General features: G+C 40.9%; 3 protein-coding genes across 4 annotated transcripts in view; all 3 read right to left on the reverse strand.

Annotated features, from left to right (window-relative positions):
- Positions 1-403: 403 nt before the first annotated feature.
- LOC128738884 (zinc finger protein 32-like) lies at positions 404-1,618 on the reverse strand. The gene is made up of 3 exons (XM_053834343.1): positions 1,121-1,618; positions 914-1,059; positions 404-854 (listed from the first exon to the last, which is right to left on the reverse strand). Exons 1-3 carry the CDS (start codon positions 1,616-1,618, stop codon positions 431-433), a joined length of 1,068 nt encoding a protein of 355 aa, XP_053690318.1. The 3' UTR covers positions 404-430.
- Positions 1,619-7,580: 5,962 nt separating this feature from the next.
- Positions 7,581-18,177, reverse strand: part of LOC128733494 (CTTNBP2 N-terminal-like protein) — a 34,455-nt gene continuing 23,858 nt past the window's right edge. For both annotated transcript variants that reach the window (XM_053827120.1, XM_053827117.1), the window contains exon 6: positions 7,581-9,169. Coding sequence is in view for 1 of the 2 variants with exons in the window: in XM_053827117.1 (XP_053683092.1) it covers positions 9,102-9,169 (68 nt within the window). In the remaining variant the exon portion in view is untranslated. The remainder of the gene's footprint in view (positions 9,170-18,177) is intronic.
- Positions 15,023-16,477, reverse strand: LOC128733501 (uncharacterized). The gene has a single exon (XM_053827131.1). It carries the CDS (start codon positions 16,456-16,458, stop codon positions 15,028-15,030), a length of 1,431 nt encoding a protein of 476 aa, XP_053683106.1. The 5' UTR covers positions 16,459-16,477; the 3' UTR covers positions 15,023-15,027.

Consider the following 18,177-nt stretch of genomic DNA (forward strand, 5'->3'; position numbering starts at 1 on the left):
AGTGGCTCAAGAATGTTGTAGTGAAGTTAGCATGGTTATGCTTAACCGAACTACAGGTAAATTGCATTATGTTGCAATCAATGCATCATGTCGCTCGTCTTTACAGGTGTTTGAATTATTTCATTGTGTTCATAAAGTGATTCATTTAGAGGCCTTGTATGCAATAGAGGATACTATTAATGGAGACGGATGGTGGTTCGAAAAATTGCAAGCCAAAAGTTGCTGTCCTTCCACGATACGAAATTTAAAATTTTAGCAATAATTTGAAAGCTAATTTTCATAGCAACTCAGATTCGAGTGTTACGTTTTGCAGGTCTGTGATTTCAGTAGCAAAAGAAAGATATATTTATCCAGACGGTTGTTGTATATTCTTGCATGTTTTAATTAAAGTGAGTCAGTTTTATACGTTGTATCACAGGAGTTACCATTTCTAGAACTGATAGCCATCTCCATCCCACGGTAATGAGTAATTGTCCCCACCGACCAGCCGGTTCAGATGATCTCCGTAGCTATCTTCCGCCGCATAGGATGGCTGATTTGTCGAACCGAAAACTTCCGGAGTTTGCAGGGGATCGAGTTCTGGCCGCGGCGGGTAGTACTCCGGGATCGATAGCGCTCTACTGCCCGGTTGACTATCGGTTTGATCAATATCAACGAAGACGGTATCCTCATCAGCCACAACAATTCTATGTTCTTTAGTTCCATGCTCATCTAGCTTTTGCTGGTCGCTTTCACGTTCGTGAATTTTCAAATGCGCGTTCAACTGGTCTAGCCTGCGAAATTGCTTCGAACATAGGTGGCATGCATGGGGACGGGCATTACTGTGAATTAGCATGTGCTTCTGGAGAACTTGTCTAAAAGAAAATTTAATCAATCAATAACGTTCATCACATCTTCAACTACTCTTACTTACTTCGCTAAAAATGTCCTCTCACAGACGAAGCACTTAAATCGTCGGTCATCCTTATGAGCTGCTAAATGCTTATTCAGCAGTATCAGATGTCCGTAAGTTTTACCGCATATCTTACATCTGTAGTTGCGGGATTTTGTGTGAGTAACCTGGAATTTAAAATATTCGCTTTAACATAACAAGCTAGAAGCATTATTCGGAATACTAAACCTTGTGCGTCAGCAATGATTTCCTGTGGGCAAATGCACTGGGACATTCGGTGCATTTGTACGGTTTCAGGCCTTTGTGGATGTTTTCATGCAACACTCGGTCACTTTTGTAGGTAAACTTTTTACCACAGAAACTACACGGAAAGTCCTTCGAGCCAGTATGAACTAGCATGTGTGACTTGAGATCCTTTACCACTTTTCCACAGGTTGGACAAGGTGTTTTTGGAGGATATTTTTGTTTATTTTGTCCTTTATCATCTTCCCGCTGACCAGCAGATTGTTCACTGCGTTCCTCGAAATTATCACTGCGGTCACTAGAAGCATCTTCAGGAGTGGTTTCCTTTGTCACTGGATTGGGATTTACTATTACCAACGGTATATCCGTTTGTCGCTTCGTCGTTCGCAGCTTGGGATCAAACTTGAAGTATTTAAATAGCACGGTATACTTGCCCGGAAATGGATAACCTTCGTAGTGATGAGCTGACTTCGTTTTCTCCATTATTGATGCTTATAAAATAGGCAAATTTGGTTTTGTTTTGTGTACATCGTCTTCTTCTAAATTTTTTCCTTGCCTCAATCATTGATGACATATACAAAAACAATAAATAATGATGATTGTCTTTTGTCTGTCAGCTGTTTCTCGATACGCAACCGCCAAAAAGGTCTAAGCGCCAAAAACTTCAAGGTACACATCCGCATGGGATGTCCAAAATGGAGACGTAGGATGTAATATTCAGTTTTGGTTAGAAAGTTTTTGGAAATATTCCGACAAAAAATATAAATAATGCGCGAATCTGCTAGCGCACTGATATAGCCACGCAGTAATCGAATGTTTATTGTACCTTTTTTCCTTAATTTCTTAATTCTGTGCCCTGTTTCAATTAACTATCAAACGTGGTATGAATGAAAATTGGTGAAGAATTACTAGCATCAAACAGGTACGATGAATCAGAATAAATGTCTACAACCAATTCAGGAACAAAAGAATAACTAGCCTTAAAAGGAGATTCTTCTTTTCAAGAGTAACTTCATTAAAATACACATTAATATAATATTCTGTTACCTACGTGTTACCTCGTACGAAACTTCAGTCTTGGTTAGATTTCAGTAACTGTCGCGTAAAACTGGTCGAAGGCAAGGAGTGGTTGGGCACTTCTTCGATACGGTTTACTTAGAGGACATCAACTTCGTTTAGGTACACCAGGAAAAATGTCCGAACCGGGTTGGCTGGGGTAAAAGTGAGCTTGCAAGTGATTGGTTGAAAAGTTAAAAATCAAAAACTCAACTTTTCAATCAATTTTGACTACTTAAACATTGAATAATGGTTAAAATCGTAACATAATCAAATTGATGGACATTTTTTCTATCCAACGACATATTGACGATAGCATTACATGCGGCGATAGAAAAGTTATTGATGATTTTTCAAACAAACGTTACAGTTTCGCTTTCATTTTCACAAAGTGCTACCCAGTATAATAAACAAAGACGTAGTCCTACGTCGAAAGATATCTCCAGGTACGTTTCTAGGACATACTCATACGTGTCGCGAACCAAGCTGATTTTTACCCATCTTAACCCTGCGTCAGATCCTGCAAAAGTGCTGCGAATTCTGCGTCCTTACGCATCATTTCGTGTTTATCGATTTCAAAACCGCATATGATAGTGTAAACCTACAAGTAGTATGCAAAATTCTGGACGAAAACGGTTTTCCAGGGAAGTTGACATCATCGATGTTGTAAATCGAGCGAGAAGCAAACGATGCCTACTCTCACGCGAGTTAATAATGAGAAGCATAGCATCCAACGCTTACGCCACTGACGCAAGCGTACGACAAACAACCGCCGTTGCTGTGGGCTGAAATTCTGCTACCTACATACTCGCAAACGCACTACCTCGTAGCTTCTTTCTGAATAGCCCGCTCGCGAGGCAAACAAGCTGCCCGTGAGCGCTCGCTACCACTGGGATAGAGACTTTGCATTGCTTTCTCTTTTATTCATCTTACACCCTAGGTTCCACACACGGGCGGAAGTGTGAGCCATCACGAGTGATCGGTATCTGCTGCAACGAGGAGCGAGACCGAAGACCGTGGCTGTTAACTAAATACACACGCTCAAAAACTCGTTGCAGTGCATGAAAAAATAAGAACGAGAGTCCGAAAGAAAATTAGACCACACGAGGGTGGACTTCGCAACACCACTTCTCGTGGCTTGGACGGATGAGATCCAGTGCTGTGTGACAATTTCGGGTGGATTGTCGGACCCATTCGAATCTTGGTGGTCTTTCCGGTCTGCTATTTAACATTGCGCTTGAAGGTGTGATAACAGGACCAGCGATCGACATGCAGCGCTCGATTTTTGATAAATCCGGTCAATTTATCTGCGACAACGTGAATGCTGTCGACAGAACATTTGAGGCGGGGGAAGATCAGTACACCACCCAAGTAACCAAGAGTTCGAATAATGGTGTCTAACGAGAATTAAACAGCTTTATGTATATTAATCTATAACTTGCTAAGCAGCGTCACTTTTAAGTAATTAACCGAACTTTCAAGCTGTCTTGGGTTCGCTGCATAGAACGCTAAGCAGCTTCGAAATAAACTCAAAAACTAAGAAAAAACTAAAATTTAGCAGCACTTCTATGTTTTATTTTTATACTTCTACCTAACTTCTATATTCGTTGCATTTGCCTGCTGTTGGGTTTGAACCCAGGTGTTCCGCGTTGTAAACCTGTCCCGATCCACTGCATCACCTTTGTCGTATACAAGCGATGTGAATTTTGCCAATGAGTTGTTCTAAAGTGAAAGTTCGTTTTAGAACTTGCAGCAGCTTTATACAGCACGAGTTAATTATAGAACATAAAGTTTGAAGCCAGGCATCAATTAACTAGTAGTGAGATACCGACAGCATCTGCAACATAATAAAGCAGAGCATTGCATTCTAATTTATATTTGTAATTAGAAATGTGCGAGGATTAAATTTATTCGAGTGAATTAATAATAATTAATCTCAAATAGTTTTAGGTTCTGCTGGTTTGATGACCAGGAATTTAAACAAAAAAGTGGCCAGAAGCATGCACGCAGAACTTGTTAGCAACTAAAGTTACTTCAGAACTTCATGTACCATCCTAATAGCTTTAAAGTATCTATGAAGTACTCACAGCACTTCTTAAAGCGTTTAGTTCCACGTATACTTGATACACTACTAATCAGCAAGAAAGTTCCACGAAACTAAATTTGAACCAATTGTGAACTTTCGAGTTCGCGTGTCAAGTAATATTCGAACTTCTGGTTGCTTGGGCAGACTCAAACGCGAAGCAGAGAAGATTGGGTAGAAGGTAAATACGTCTAAAACAAAGTGTATACAGGTGAGCCAGATTGAACGCGACAGGGTCCGACAACAATACCAGACGTGAGATTAAAAGGCGAATTATCAGCGGAAGTTAGGCCTGCTATGGACTCCACGAAAACTTGGATACTTCTAGAAGAGAACTTGTGAGCACTCCAAGTTTTCGAACGGCTGGTGTTAAGAACCATCTTTGGCGGCATACACGAAGAATGAACCACGAACCCGTGCGTCTCTACGGCGAACCCAGTATTCAGAAAACGGCTAAAGCTGGACGGATACGTTGGGCAGGACATGTTGCAAAAATGTCGGAAAACTCCAGGCGGACTATTCCGGACCAGGCGGAGCGAGATCTTGCGAGCACTGGATGCCCGTAGCGCGTGAAGGTGGAGACCAACTGCCATGGACCGAGTTAGATGGAGGAATTATGTTATGCAGGCCTTGTCATAAGACGTAAAGCCAACTAAATGAAAATAAATATTCGGTGTTGATAAACGACTGGACAATGCGTACCTTATCGGCAGAGCTGCCACAAATACAGATATTTGTGCATGTATAAATTTGGGACCCTTGGGTATGAAATGGGGAAGGCAAATGAGGAGCGTCCGATATAGCTCTAGCTATCCCAAGCCCCTACCTAGCGTCTCCACGTGGCCATACCCGGTAATGCTCTATTGAGTAGCCAAGCTAGGAGGTGCGATACTGTGTGGTTCCCGGCTCATAATCGAGGTTTTGGGCAGACGGTGGAGCCACACGATCTGGTAAGCATAATATAAATTATTTTAAATATTTTTTTCGTTTTAGCTTATGAAGCATTTACTGCTTTATAGCGAAAACTTTGGCCAATACGAATGTTAATACTGCACATGGATATTGGATACCAGAAGAAAAATTAAATTAATTATTAGAAGCACTTATAGAAACCAAAAGGACGCAACTCTATTCCATTCGAAGGACTGCTGGTGAGATTGTTCTATTTTTACCCATATATACCACATTTCATAAATAAACTAGAATCGGGAAGAGGGAGGGACCATCAGAGCACTTGTTTGAAGCGGTGGGCCTAGGGAGAGTGAAAGTCAACTTTCTAGGGTTAATCTTGGCCCGATTAACAACACATCGTGGATAATGAGCTCTTCTCCCCACCTGCTGGAGTCATTCTGCATTAAGACGGTTTATTCTACGATTGACTCAGGTGACTTAGCCCTTGGAAAAAGATTCTCTAAATCCCTGGTACGTGTAAGTGATGTTGCTTATCGACCAATTCCCTTTTGGCCCTTCATACAAGAGTTGGGAAGCATGACCAATCGTTGAATATGTTCAACTCTTTTTGACATGATAGACTCATTGCTATGAACGGATGTTCTGCTAAGGCAGGTGGTAGTACCATATATTCATATTCATGTATAAATTTGGGACCCATCAAATATTTCAGTTGCTGTGATTTCTGGCTCTACTAATGTTCTTGAATTTTGAAGTACTCCATAAACTATTTATGTTATTTAAAAGATTAGATCGAGAAAATAAAATACCCCGGAGAAAACGGTAGGGTCCCAAATTTATGCATGCACAAGTATCTGTATTTATGGCAGCTCTGCTTATCGGTGTCTTTTCCACCTGCAGGTATAAAATAGAACCCTCAGTGGTTCTCAAAGTCTCTTATCCAGCAAGTTCTATCACAACCCCCTTATGGTATCAGCCGGGAAAGTTTTAGTGGACATCGCGTATCCAATCTCGATAAAAACCAAAGTCGTATGCTCATGCTGAGTTTTGCGCGACCACCTTACAGACGGTCGATAATGGTTTCACTAGTGGTGGAAGGAGGTGGAGCATCGTTTCTATCACCAGCACCTGTATTCCAGATCAGGAGCGGGACACAACAGCGTCTGACCCAGAACGGACGGCTGAATTATGTGTTGTCTAATCACTAAAGTCAAGATGGTAACCTCATTACGAGACTCAATAACATGGCCCTAATCCTTCACAAACCAGACTACTGCGAACAACAAAGAAAACACTGCTCGGAACATTCGGCGTGAACGCAGGCAACGAAGTAAGGACCTGGAGTCGCCAATTACAGTCTTTCAGCAAACAGGAAACGGGCTTTGTAGTGATGGGCACATTGGCGGGTTGCGTGATGAATTGGAAAGCGATCAACGAGAGAATCAATGTGCATGTTGAGGATCTATTGGGGCCGTTTCTTCATTTACACCGTATATCATAAAAGTACACTCCCAACAAACATTTTTGTTGTATAATAGCTTATCAAGTGCTTGTTTACTGGATATTGGCTGTATAATGGTTGAATAAATTGCTCTTCAAATAAAATGTTTGTTGGACTGTCCACAAAAATAGACCCGATGACTAGAAAGTTGCGTTCTACGTGCAGCTGGGGACGACGTATGACATGACAGCTGTCTGCCAGGGGACATCAAGATTATCATCTGGAATATAAATTCCCGGGCCGGTAGGGGTACCAGTGATAGAATTCTATAGTCTCACTATCACGAACGGTTACGACCAGCAGTACATCAACTTCGTAGCTTCCCAAGGCCTGGAGATCACAAGACCACTTGGAGATCAACTGGCTTTTTTTCGCGTTTCCAAATTCCTTCTCGTCTGGCCGATGTACACCTTATCACAGTATGGGCAACTGATTTCATTATCCCTGATTCTTTCGATTCCTCGATCGAGCCTTTGGTAATCCCAACCTACTTTTTACTTGATTCTTTCGACTAGTGTTAGATAGACGAGTTCCATTCCAAATTTCTTCATTTTCCGGCAGAAAGGGTGTCGTTATAATCCACTGCCACTTTCCGTAATTCTGATGTCGTTGGAGTATCATTTGTACTGATAATTCTTTTTTGTGGATTGAACCATATATTGTATTTCCTTTGAATACACTCAATTCTGCTGCTTTCAGTATATAGTTCTTTTGATTTCAATTCCATTACTCATACAGAGTGTGTATTACAATTCTATGAATTATATTATGGAAGGCCGCCTTCCTGTGAAACCAGTCCGTAGATGACAACAATTATCATCCACGAGTGAGTCAGCCGGGAATGTTTCGGACACACTACAACATTTAGCTTATTTAAATATATATTTCATGCAAGTCTCTAGATAGGTTAATTTTTGATACTGAGTGGGAACAGTATTGGTTTACCAGCATCTCTTGTTTGCCAACATAACGTGCCGTTTGGCGTACTCTATCGATTAGTTTCAGCACTCTGTTTTACAGACGAGTGCACACACATGTGGATCAACATCATGCGTCTATTATGCTGCATTATCTTTATAACTTATATTCCATTAGTTGTTTCAAATCTGTCAACACTACGGTCTTGGACTTGGCGTATTATTTGATTATTATTATTATTTTTATACGAGAGGTTCTTGCAGGAAATAAAACTACCTTCTTTTATTCTTACAATTTTGTGGCTATACTTAGATTACACCACGGAAAACTTTGCTCGCATTACTACCGTTTTAGGTTATCGAAACCAAAAAAGTGAAACAAAACTATCGAATCGCAAACTAAACCTAGCTTAATGTGTAACGCTTGTTGTATACAGGAAGCAAAACATGATGGCCACCAAAACAAACATCTCGGTTGCCTACCGTGGAAATGCATAGCGTAATACTATCGAATTTCTGTGGCCTGGTTATTGCCAACTATAGCACATCGCAATTCGGAAGATTAAAAAATCAGATCTATTGCAAAGTAAAGTGTGTGATGCAGAATAATAAAGTGACGAACGGAAAGTTTTAAAGCTAGCATTATGTTCTTTATCTGTTATTAGAGCGTACTTAATCGACGCATACTTTCTTTTTGGATGTGTATTATTCTATTTTTCTTATGTTCTTCAATGACAACTGTGTTTGTTTTTCCTAGTATTAATTAAAATCGCATTACCAAACCTAACTAAACCTATGAATTCTAACTAAATAAAATAGGTAATTTCAGACAGTTCGTGGTGTAACTTCAGTTATGTGTGTTTGTCGCCAGAGTGGTGAGCTCAATAACCTTAGCAGACTAAATTATTTATACTTAACCGAATCACAGCTGGCCTACTACGAAGAATATCAACTTTCTTGCATAAATTTACATGCACTGGTTAACATGTTCGGACTATTTTCATACACTTACCATAAATGTACGACGCTCAACTGCTTTTTTTTCTGATTTTTCTGTTTACAAGTTTATCTAACGGGAGAAAAAATGGCTGGATGACTGCTTCAAATTGTTGTTACTATTAGTCAAGTGTAACATTTACCGAGAGAAAAAATACCTTTAGAAGGAGGAGTCCTGATTACTAACTTGCTTATGAATTAACAACAGAGGGAGGATACTATTGCTTTGATCGGTTTGTGAACGAACGTTTGGAAAGCAGGCCTCACAGGTTGAACTAACTTTCACACAAATACCCTTGCAGTTGTTCTTTGTTTCATTGAAGCGTATATAGTAATTCTATATGATTTTTAAGTTGTTCGTTTTTGATTATAACAGTTATGCTTTTATAATATATTTTCTAGTAACCCTAGTTCTAGTTATTTATTCATCACGTCCACAAAACACCAGGGATCAATGGATAGCTGCTAGCAGTTCCTTTCCGACCCAGCTCTGTAGTGGAACTAGTTGTTGCATTTCATCATACATAAAGCGGTATAGAAGTATGTACAGTTGCAGCTTACATAGATTGCTGTATATATATCATTTATTCCATGAAAGTTAAGTCATGAGTTTACTTAAACTTAGCCGAAAGGATACCTTCTTAGTTGCCGCATAAGAGTTGAATGAATGATCGAAACAGGATGACAAAAATGCGTGGAATGATCGATGAGATTAATCCGAACGAAATGCCGTCACATTATTTTGACATCTGACAATAAATGTTTAAGCAATTTTTCTGACAGGAGCAAGAAGATTCCAAAAAGGAAAAACATTGGAAAGCAATGGAAATGGAACGGCGCCTCGTTGTCGGTTTGATGTGTGTAAATTGAACTCGTTGTACGAACACACGGAACTACATCGAAAGCTTGAAAGCTACTGATGATGAAAACATTTGCTTGACAGTTGCGAACAAAATCGAACTCCCGTATCTACATCCGTTTCAACAGCATGTCACAGAAATTTTTCGCTTTTCTTTTTGGTTTTGGTTTTGGAAAAACTACACAAAATTTATCTTGGCCAAAGTTTACTGAAAACGAGATAGGGGAAAATTTTATTAAATTCGCACGCGAACTGGATGATCTGAAAAAACTGAAACTTTGGTGCCTTTGGCACCTTAAATAAACCAACGCAAAAAACGAACTACCAACTGAGTAAGTCGATCAAATAGTTATTAGCTTTATGTTCCTACTCTTAATTTATGGAACGGGATTTAATAATCAAAAGTGAGATCTACTTTTTTGTAAGAATGTAATTACATTCTGGTTCTGTTAGTTTGTTTATAAGGTTAATTACTTTCAATGTGTATAATTACCGAATAATGATGAAATTTACTTTCAGTGTACTAAGTTGCGTTAACAAACTCTTCATTTGACTAACATGCATAAACGAGAAAATAATAATGAGTTTTATTTTATAACCTGTAGTTAGGTAGTTTTCGTTTTTGTCCACAAAAAGAAAAAAACAGTCCACGTGTTTTAACATAGAAAATTATAAATGGATAAATGGATAATTTTGATTCCGGTCATGTAAAACGTGTCGGAAAGTGTAAGTTCAATTTGACGCGACATTTCGAAAAAAAGTCAGTTTCGGCGCACACGACGGTGTGGTGTTTGAAATTTCATTTCATGAAGATTGAGACTGTGTCCAGCTGGGTCGCCTAGGGTACTCAAAGAAAATGGCGGGCAACCGGCCAGTTATCCACAGGCCACCATCAACCACTGGCCGGTGCGATGGTGTAATTGGATAACGCAATCGACGCGAGATTGAATTGTGAGTTCAAGTCTCACTTGGACAGTAAATTATTTTTTAAAGTTTGCATATAATTTTTCCCAGTTCTTCCAATGTTCATTTTTCACGAAAAAACACATTTACTCCCTAATGTGAAGTATAAGTAATAGTTACTTACAAATCACGGAAACAAAGCGAAAGTATTAGAGTTTACAGCCGAACGAAAAATCTGGTCAATTCACCTGCTTTGACGTTGACATTGACGTTATTGGCAGAACATCTGTGACCTAGGTAAATCATATACGACGAGTCCGAGGTATTGGACAACTTTGTCTATTTTGGCTTACTGATGGCTTCGGATAATGCCACCAGCCTTAAGATTTGGAGACGTATTATTAGCGGCTAGAACGGTACAGGGGTTACGCAACTGAAAACGGATACAAAAAAAGCACTTCGCACCGCCGTGTCGTCAAGTTCGAAAACAGACACTGCGGAAGCCTGCAAGTCGTAGGCGAAACACGTATCTGTTAAGAATACATATACATAGTAGAATTTAATTGGAAAGTTTTCTTTTTAATTTGATTTCAGAAACGAAACCTACGTCAAGATAAACCTCAAACAGCGCTCTGGGCAGCATTTTTATATGGTGGCACACATTTTCAGGCATATGAAACTGTTGAAGTTCCCTAAGAAATATCTGGGGGTCATCATTGAGCGAGCATCGAAACGAGGGAATAATTTTCAGCAAAGAGCGTCACAGAGGATTTTGAAAGGACGGCGGAATTGACTTTGTTTGAAGGCATAGGCAAGACATAATTCTTAGAATAACATGCCCACAATTTTTATTTGAGAAGGACGGTTGATCCGCTTTGTCATAACTAAACACGATACCAACTACATCCCGCGTTTTAAAGGAATTAAGTCAGTGCAAGTCGCACTTCGATGGCGCACAGGCGGAGTGCCATGACGGCGGGGAAAGCGATTTCGGCGGTGCAACAAACGGGAAAGATGAGCTAGCCCCAACGATAGGCGAAGTTAAGGAGGCCATCATTTATTTATTTTATTTATTTTATTTTATTGATTTACTTCATCTGACACAAAGTCTAAATAAAGATTAAGTGCTATGAATGGGAAAAGCCGATTTGAGTTGAAATTCATTATCTCATTCTCAAATCGGCATAAAAACCCATTATCTTTTCCTTTGTAATATCACATCAAAATATAAACTTAAATAAACATAAGATTCATAAACAAAAACATAAAATTGTCGTTAAGTTAAGTTCTAATCCTAGCTTTGAATGTGTTTGTCGATACAGAGAAGTCAAAGTGGTTATATACGTCGTTAAAAATAGAACACATCGCCTGGATTGGTTCGTGTTGTCCATATTGTGTGCGGTGGAAATCAAGTCGAAGAAATCCGCGGGATCTTAGCGGTCGAGGTATAACGTTAATGTTTACTATTGCCAGAAGATCAGGAGCATCAATTTCGAATTTCAAAAGTTGAGCAACAAAGACGGCTCTGGATACATCTCTTCTTTTGGCTAAGGTTTCGATGTTCAGCAACTTACAGCGGTCCTCATAGCGAGGAAGGTTACGAGAATCATTCCAGGGCAAAAATCTCAGCGCATGTCTAATGAACCTTCGTTGCACTGCTTCAATTCTGGCTGACCAATTATTTGTATACGGGCTCCACACCACAGAAGCTGTGTCCAAAATGGAACGTACAAGCGAGAAGTAAAGAGCGCGCAGACAATATGGGTCACGGAAATCATTGGCCACACGCATGATAAAACCCAAGTTGCGATTTGCTTTAGCAATGATGTTCGAGTAATGGTTGTGGAAGGTCAGTTTAGCATCTAGTTCAACTCCTAGGTCTTTAACAACACTAACGCGTTCCAGACTAGCCCCTTCGATTTGGTAGGTATACACAATCGGGGTTTTGCTGCGAGTGAAGCTGATAATTGCACATTTAGAAACACTGATGATGAGGTTGTTTAAACGGCACCAATCTGTAAACTTGTCGATAAGATCTTGCAGTTGTTTGCAGTCTTCCACTGACCGCACAGCGATGAATATTTTAAGATCGTCAGCGTATAATAACTTGCGGCCAGGCGGTATAACAAAACAGACGTCGTTAAAAAATATAAGGAATAGTAACGGTCCTAAGTTACTTCCCTGTGGAACTCCAGATTGATTGCAGAAACTGTACGATTCAACGGAGCCTAACTTCACTGAAAGCTGACGATTTGTAAGATACGTTTGAAGCCAGCACACGAAGCCTTCAGATGCGCCTAAACGTCTTAGTTTGCGAAGCAGTATTTGGTGGTCAATGCGGTCAAAAGCAGCTTTAAGGTCTGTATATACTGTGTCTACCTGAGCTGCATCTTCCATCTGACGTAGGCAAAATGAACAGAACGGCAGTAGATTCGTGTTAATTGAGCGTTTGGGAAAAAAACCATGTTGCTCTATGGAAATGTAAGACTTCACTTTACAGAACAGCAGTTTCCCCACGAGGATCTCCAAAAGCTTCGAACCGGCACAAAGCGAAGTAATACCACGGTAGTTTGTTACGTCACGCTTATCTCCCTTTTTGTAAATAGGAAAGATGTAGGACCTTTTCCAAGGCTCTGGAAACTTGCGCTGCTCAAGCGACATGTTGCATAGCTTTTGCAATGGCTTACATAATGCTTCAGCACATTTTTTGAGTACAACAGATGGGATTCCATCAGGACCCACGCTAAAGCTGGTTTTCAACTTCAGAAGTCCCGCTTCAATGTCCACTGTCGAGAAATGAGGAAGCCCAAAGTCTAAAATATCTTCAGGAACAACACGTATCGCTTCGTCAATTTGTGAAGATGAAGCCGCTGTTGAACTAAATACACTAGACAAGTGTCTAGCAAACATGTTGCAGGTGGTTTGAATATTATCAGACACTAAGTCTCCGAAAAACATACCGGAAGGAAGGCCATTTTGTTTACGTTTATCATTAACGAAGGACCAAAATCGTTTTGGGTTTCTTCTCAAGTCGTCCTGTGTACGCTTTACGAAGCATGAATATAGGTGTCGGTTATAACCCCTATACTCATTGCTTATCTGGTTGAAAGCACGCTTTGTCACAGGATTACGCCTATTAGTGTACCTTCTCAAGGCAGCAGCCCTCTGGCGCTTTAAAAATCGTAGCCTCGGATTGGACCATGGTGGTCTCCTGCGCGGCCGGGGAGCAGGTACATGCGAACAAAAACAACTTTTCAGCTTTTCGTTAAAATATTCAACAGCGTGGTCTACATTCCCGATAATGTCAAATTCTGACCAATTCACATTCATCAGTGATTGATTTAGTGCGTTAAAATCGGCTTTTCGAAAGTTGAATTCGCTTACTACCGCAACTGACTCAAATGAAGGAGGAAGTGTAATGCGCAACGAAAGAAGAAGCGGGGGGTGGAATTGATCAGCTTCGATTATCGCTTCATGCGCCTCGAATAAACTACTAGCATCTTTAGCCACGTCATTCATGAACACCAGGTCCAATGTACGGTTTCTGCTGTTGATAACAGTATTCATTTGTCTCATGCCCATTATGGCAAACCCATCGACGAGGGCGGCACTGGCAGGAGAAAAAGTCGACAAAGCAGGATCGGGAAAGGCAAATCCATTCGAACATCTGACCCACGACAGGTTTGGTTGATTAAAATCTCCAAAAATAACATGCATATCGTCAGTGTGCAGAGAATTTGTTTGTTGTAGTGCAGAATCAATATGCGCTTCTATTGAGATCACGTTACTTGCAAGGTCAGGGCTAATGTAGACAACACCAAGGCAAATTGACCTGCGAAAGCCGATAATTTTAACCCATAACTGTTCCACTGCATCAGAGGGTTGAATTGGCGAGATTAGTGAATTCAACCGACAAGCCACAGCAATTAAAACTCCACCTCCTCGTCTCTTTCCTGTACTGTATGGGTTGCGGTCGTTTCTATATACGTTGTAGGCATTGCCAAACAGTTGCGCGGAATGAAAGCACTCATTAAGCCAAGTTTCCGTGAGCACTATGACGTCATACTGAGCTTCAGATACTGCGAGGAAGAACTCGTCTACTTTAGTGCGTAATCCTCTCACGTTTTGTGTGTATACACTAATACAAGAGTCGTTTCCAATACGTCGGGTCACATGCCGTTCGGTGACAGACAAATCAGCTGATTCGCTTGCAGTTGGTGGTGGGCATTGCGGGTTACACTGAAAGTGTGCCTCGTTTAAAAAGAGTGTAGAATCCAGCCCAGCTTCGACAGGGCATATACTATGCAAATCTTTACCTGGAAGACCAGGGAAATCATCTGGCTCAATATTTCCGTAAATGTGTTTAATATACCATGTCGTAAGTCGTGCGGGACCCGTCGGAACAAAATCAGCTGATATATTGGTAGCAGGCATCGGACATCGTGAATTAGACTGTAAGATTGCTTCATTCATGAGGAGTGTAGAATCAAGCCCAGCTTCGACAGGGCATATACTATTTAAATTATTACCCGACAGAGCAGGGGAATCAACTGGCTCAAAATTTCCATACAGCGGTTGGTCATCTGGCAGGGCGAGACTGGACACTAACTCCAAACATGTGTAGGAGACACCGTCGCTGGTCGTAGACAATGTAGGATTTGACTGCTACGAGCAGTAATCAATTCGTTGTCGCTTTCTTTTGATTCGCTGCTGGTGGATCGGACACATCTGGCTCCATGCGGGGTGGTTAACATCAAGCAATATATCACTATTTTGCTTTTTGGCTAAATTCTCGTTGTGGCAATTTACACATTTATCAGAGACAGAGGTGCAATCTTTCCGCTCGTGCCCTCCAGCGCACTTAGGACAACACGGAGGCTTTGTGCAAGACGATGCGATGTGGCCATATTCCGAGCAGCGGTAGCAGCGCAGTACGTCAATGTATTCCCGAACTCTGCATCTCTCCCATCCAATATTTACACGGCGTAGGTTGACCAGTTTTTCAAACGTTGTAGCGTCAGACTCAACGATGACAGAAGTGGCATTTGTTCGCACAACTTTGATATCAGCATTATCGGCAAGCTCGTTTTGTTTCCGTATATGTATGATCAGGTTATCTTCGTCAATTTTGTCCGTGAATCCAAAAATTTGCAGCCTAGGTTTTAACGCTTTTTGAATTTCAGCGTCATACTTTTCGCCGAGTGATTTTTTTGCCGCTTCTACAAGTTTGGCTGAAGATTCAACAGAATCACATCTGAGCACGGCTTCACCAGAAGGTTTGAAGTGAACTTCTTTAATTGCGAGGGAAACTGGGTCAAGCTGCTTACATACATCATCTTTAGTTGCATCTGGACTTTGATTTGTCTTAGGCTTAATGAGAACAGTCTGCTCTAGGCGGATAACAGATTTTGGCTTAGCAGCAGGTGCGTCCGAACAAGGTTGCGAAGAAGAGTTACAAGTCGATGGAGGATTCTTATCAAAGTCAGTTGTGCTTGCAATACGACGTTTACCAGACCGAAGTAAGCCGCTGTCAGTGTGTATCGTTTGGTCCTGGGTAGGTTTCTTCTTAGAAGGCAGATCACAGGCAGGGGTGCTGTCTGCTTTCCGTTTCGGTGCTGTTGATGCCTGATCTAAGTTCGAGCGTGCAACGGCTGCGTATGAGCGCTGAGGTGGTTTGTTATTAATTGCGTCAGTTACAGTTACTTTATTCCTCATGAGAACGTCCAATTTGTCGGTGATACGATCGATAAATTTACTTTCAAGGTCGTTCAGCCTATTCTCAAGCAGATTCATAGTACTTTCAATGATATTCGCAGAAATCTGTTGAGGAAGATTATCACTCGTTTTGGCCATATTATTAACTGTATCGAGCAATTGATTGCATTTTCTTTGGATATCACTTAGGCACAGTTGCTTTTTACGGCAGTTGAAGCAAATGAACTTTAACGAGACGTTTTCGCACAGCGCAGTGATTGCCGAGGATCTCAAATCGGAACATGAAACGTGCAGTATTTGGTCACAACCTCCGGAACAGTAAACTCGGTCATTTTCTGCTGTTATCTTCAGGGAACACGCCCCACACGTAACCGAAGTCATTACTTAGCAGAACCGCAAACTGCTTTTTAGCCCTACCGGGCGATCGTTCGTATAGACAACCACTCAGGCTATTGTGTTTTTCCTTCGATCATACAATTACTATAGCTCAAAGAAATCACTCAGTAACTTCCACTTTTAGAAAAACCGGACCGGTAAATTCACAAAACAAGCACTAGGCTACAAGCTAGCCGGTGAATAATTATAATGCAAATAGTTTTACACTAATTAATTAAAATTTTAGCCGAGACGGAAAATAAAAACAAATAGGCCATAACAGTGATGCCAGATTAAAAGATTAAGTTGAAGAACAATAAATAATCTGAGATAGATGGCTTTGGAACAGAGCTTATTAAAATGAAACCAGAAAAGCTGGCCGTTTTTATGCATCGGCTAATTGTTAGAATTTGGGATACGAAACAGCTACCGGAGGAGTGAAAATATGGGGTTATCTGCCCGATCTACTAAAAGGGCCACAAGTTGGACCGTGAGAGTTATCGAGCGTCCTCGTTCTCAATGCCGCCTACAAAGTGATGTCCCAAATCATTTTGCGCCCGCCTATCACCAATTGCGAACAGATTTGTGGGAACTTGGCGAGCCGGTTTCATCTAAACGACGGTCTACAACGGATCAAATATATACACTGCAGCAGATCCTCCAAAAGGGCCGTGAATACAGAGTTCTCACGCACCATTTGTTCGTTGACTTCAAAGCCGCATATGATACCATTGATCGGAAAGAGCTTAGGAAAATCATGGACGAGAATAGCTTACCCGTGGCTGCTGTTCAACATAGCGGTACAAGGTGTTATGAACCATGCGTGTTTAACGAAATTTAGCGTGTAAGACATTTTTTAACTCAACCCTGTATTTTGGTATAAACACACCCCTACGTATGTTGGCAACAAAAATCATCAGTTATGTGAAATCTGTATCGAAGATCAGACGCAAAATAAAGAACCCTTTTTAATACAGTCCACGAGTGCTTTTTTCCACTGACTATCCGAAGGACATGTTGGTCCTTCGAGCCGGATAAATTAGTGTTAAAAAGTTTTTTGATTCTCCTGTCGTGCGCGAAAAGGGGAATTTGACGCGATTTTTAACTATTCGTGAAGTTGAAAACGTGAATTGATTTGATCCAGAAGATTATGACCATTGTACACGTGGTGTAGCAGTGAGCTTGATTGGGATCCATTGACGTGATATTCTGGAAAGGAAGATAGTGGCATGTTTTTACGCTCCGGAAACGCGAAGAAAGTGTTATTCACGCCGGTGTCGTCGATAAATAGAATTGAACACACACCAGCGGTGAGCGTACGAGAACAAAAAAAAGAGCAACGTGATCGGGAAGCGAAAAACAAAATGGCTGATTCGGTGGAAGCTTTGTGCCAGTGCTGCAAGACGACGAGGGCTAAAGTGGATCGAATAAAAACGGCGGTTGATGCAGCTGAACTAAATAACAAAAAGTTTAGCATTCATGCGCTAAAACTTTATGTAAAAACCGTGGATTCTGCATATGCAGAATATAATGATTTTCAAAACCGCATCTATCTAACCGACCCCGCGAGAAAAGATGAGTTTGAACCTCAGTTCATTGACTTTGAAGAGCTTTACGAATATGTACGAATCGCTCTGAGTGAGATGATTGAAAAATATGAAGACGACCAGAGAGCGATCGCTGACATCACTACAGCAGAGCGAGAGAGAAAGCTACGTGCACTGA

Source organism: Sabethes cyaneus, chromosome 2 (genome assembly GCF_943734655.1).
Source record: "Sabethes cyaneus chromosome 2, idSabCyanKW18_F2, whole genome shotgun sequence".
Classification (NCBI taxonomy): domain Eukaryota; kingdom Metazoa; phylum Arthropoda; class Insecta; order Diptera; family Culicidae; genus Sabethes; species Sabethes cyaneus.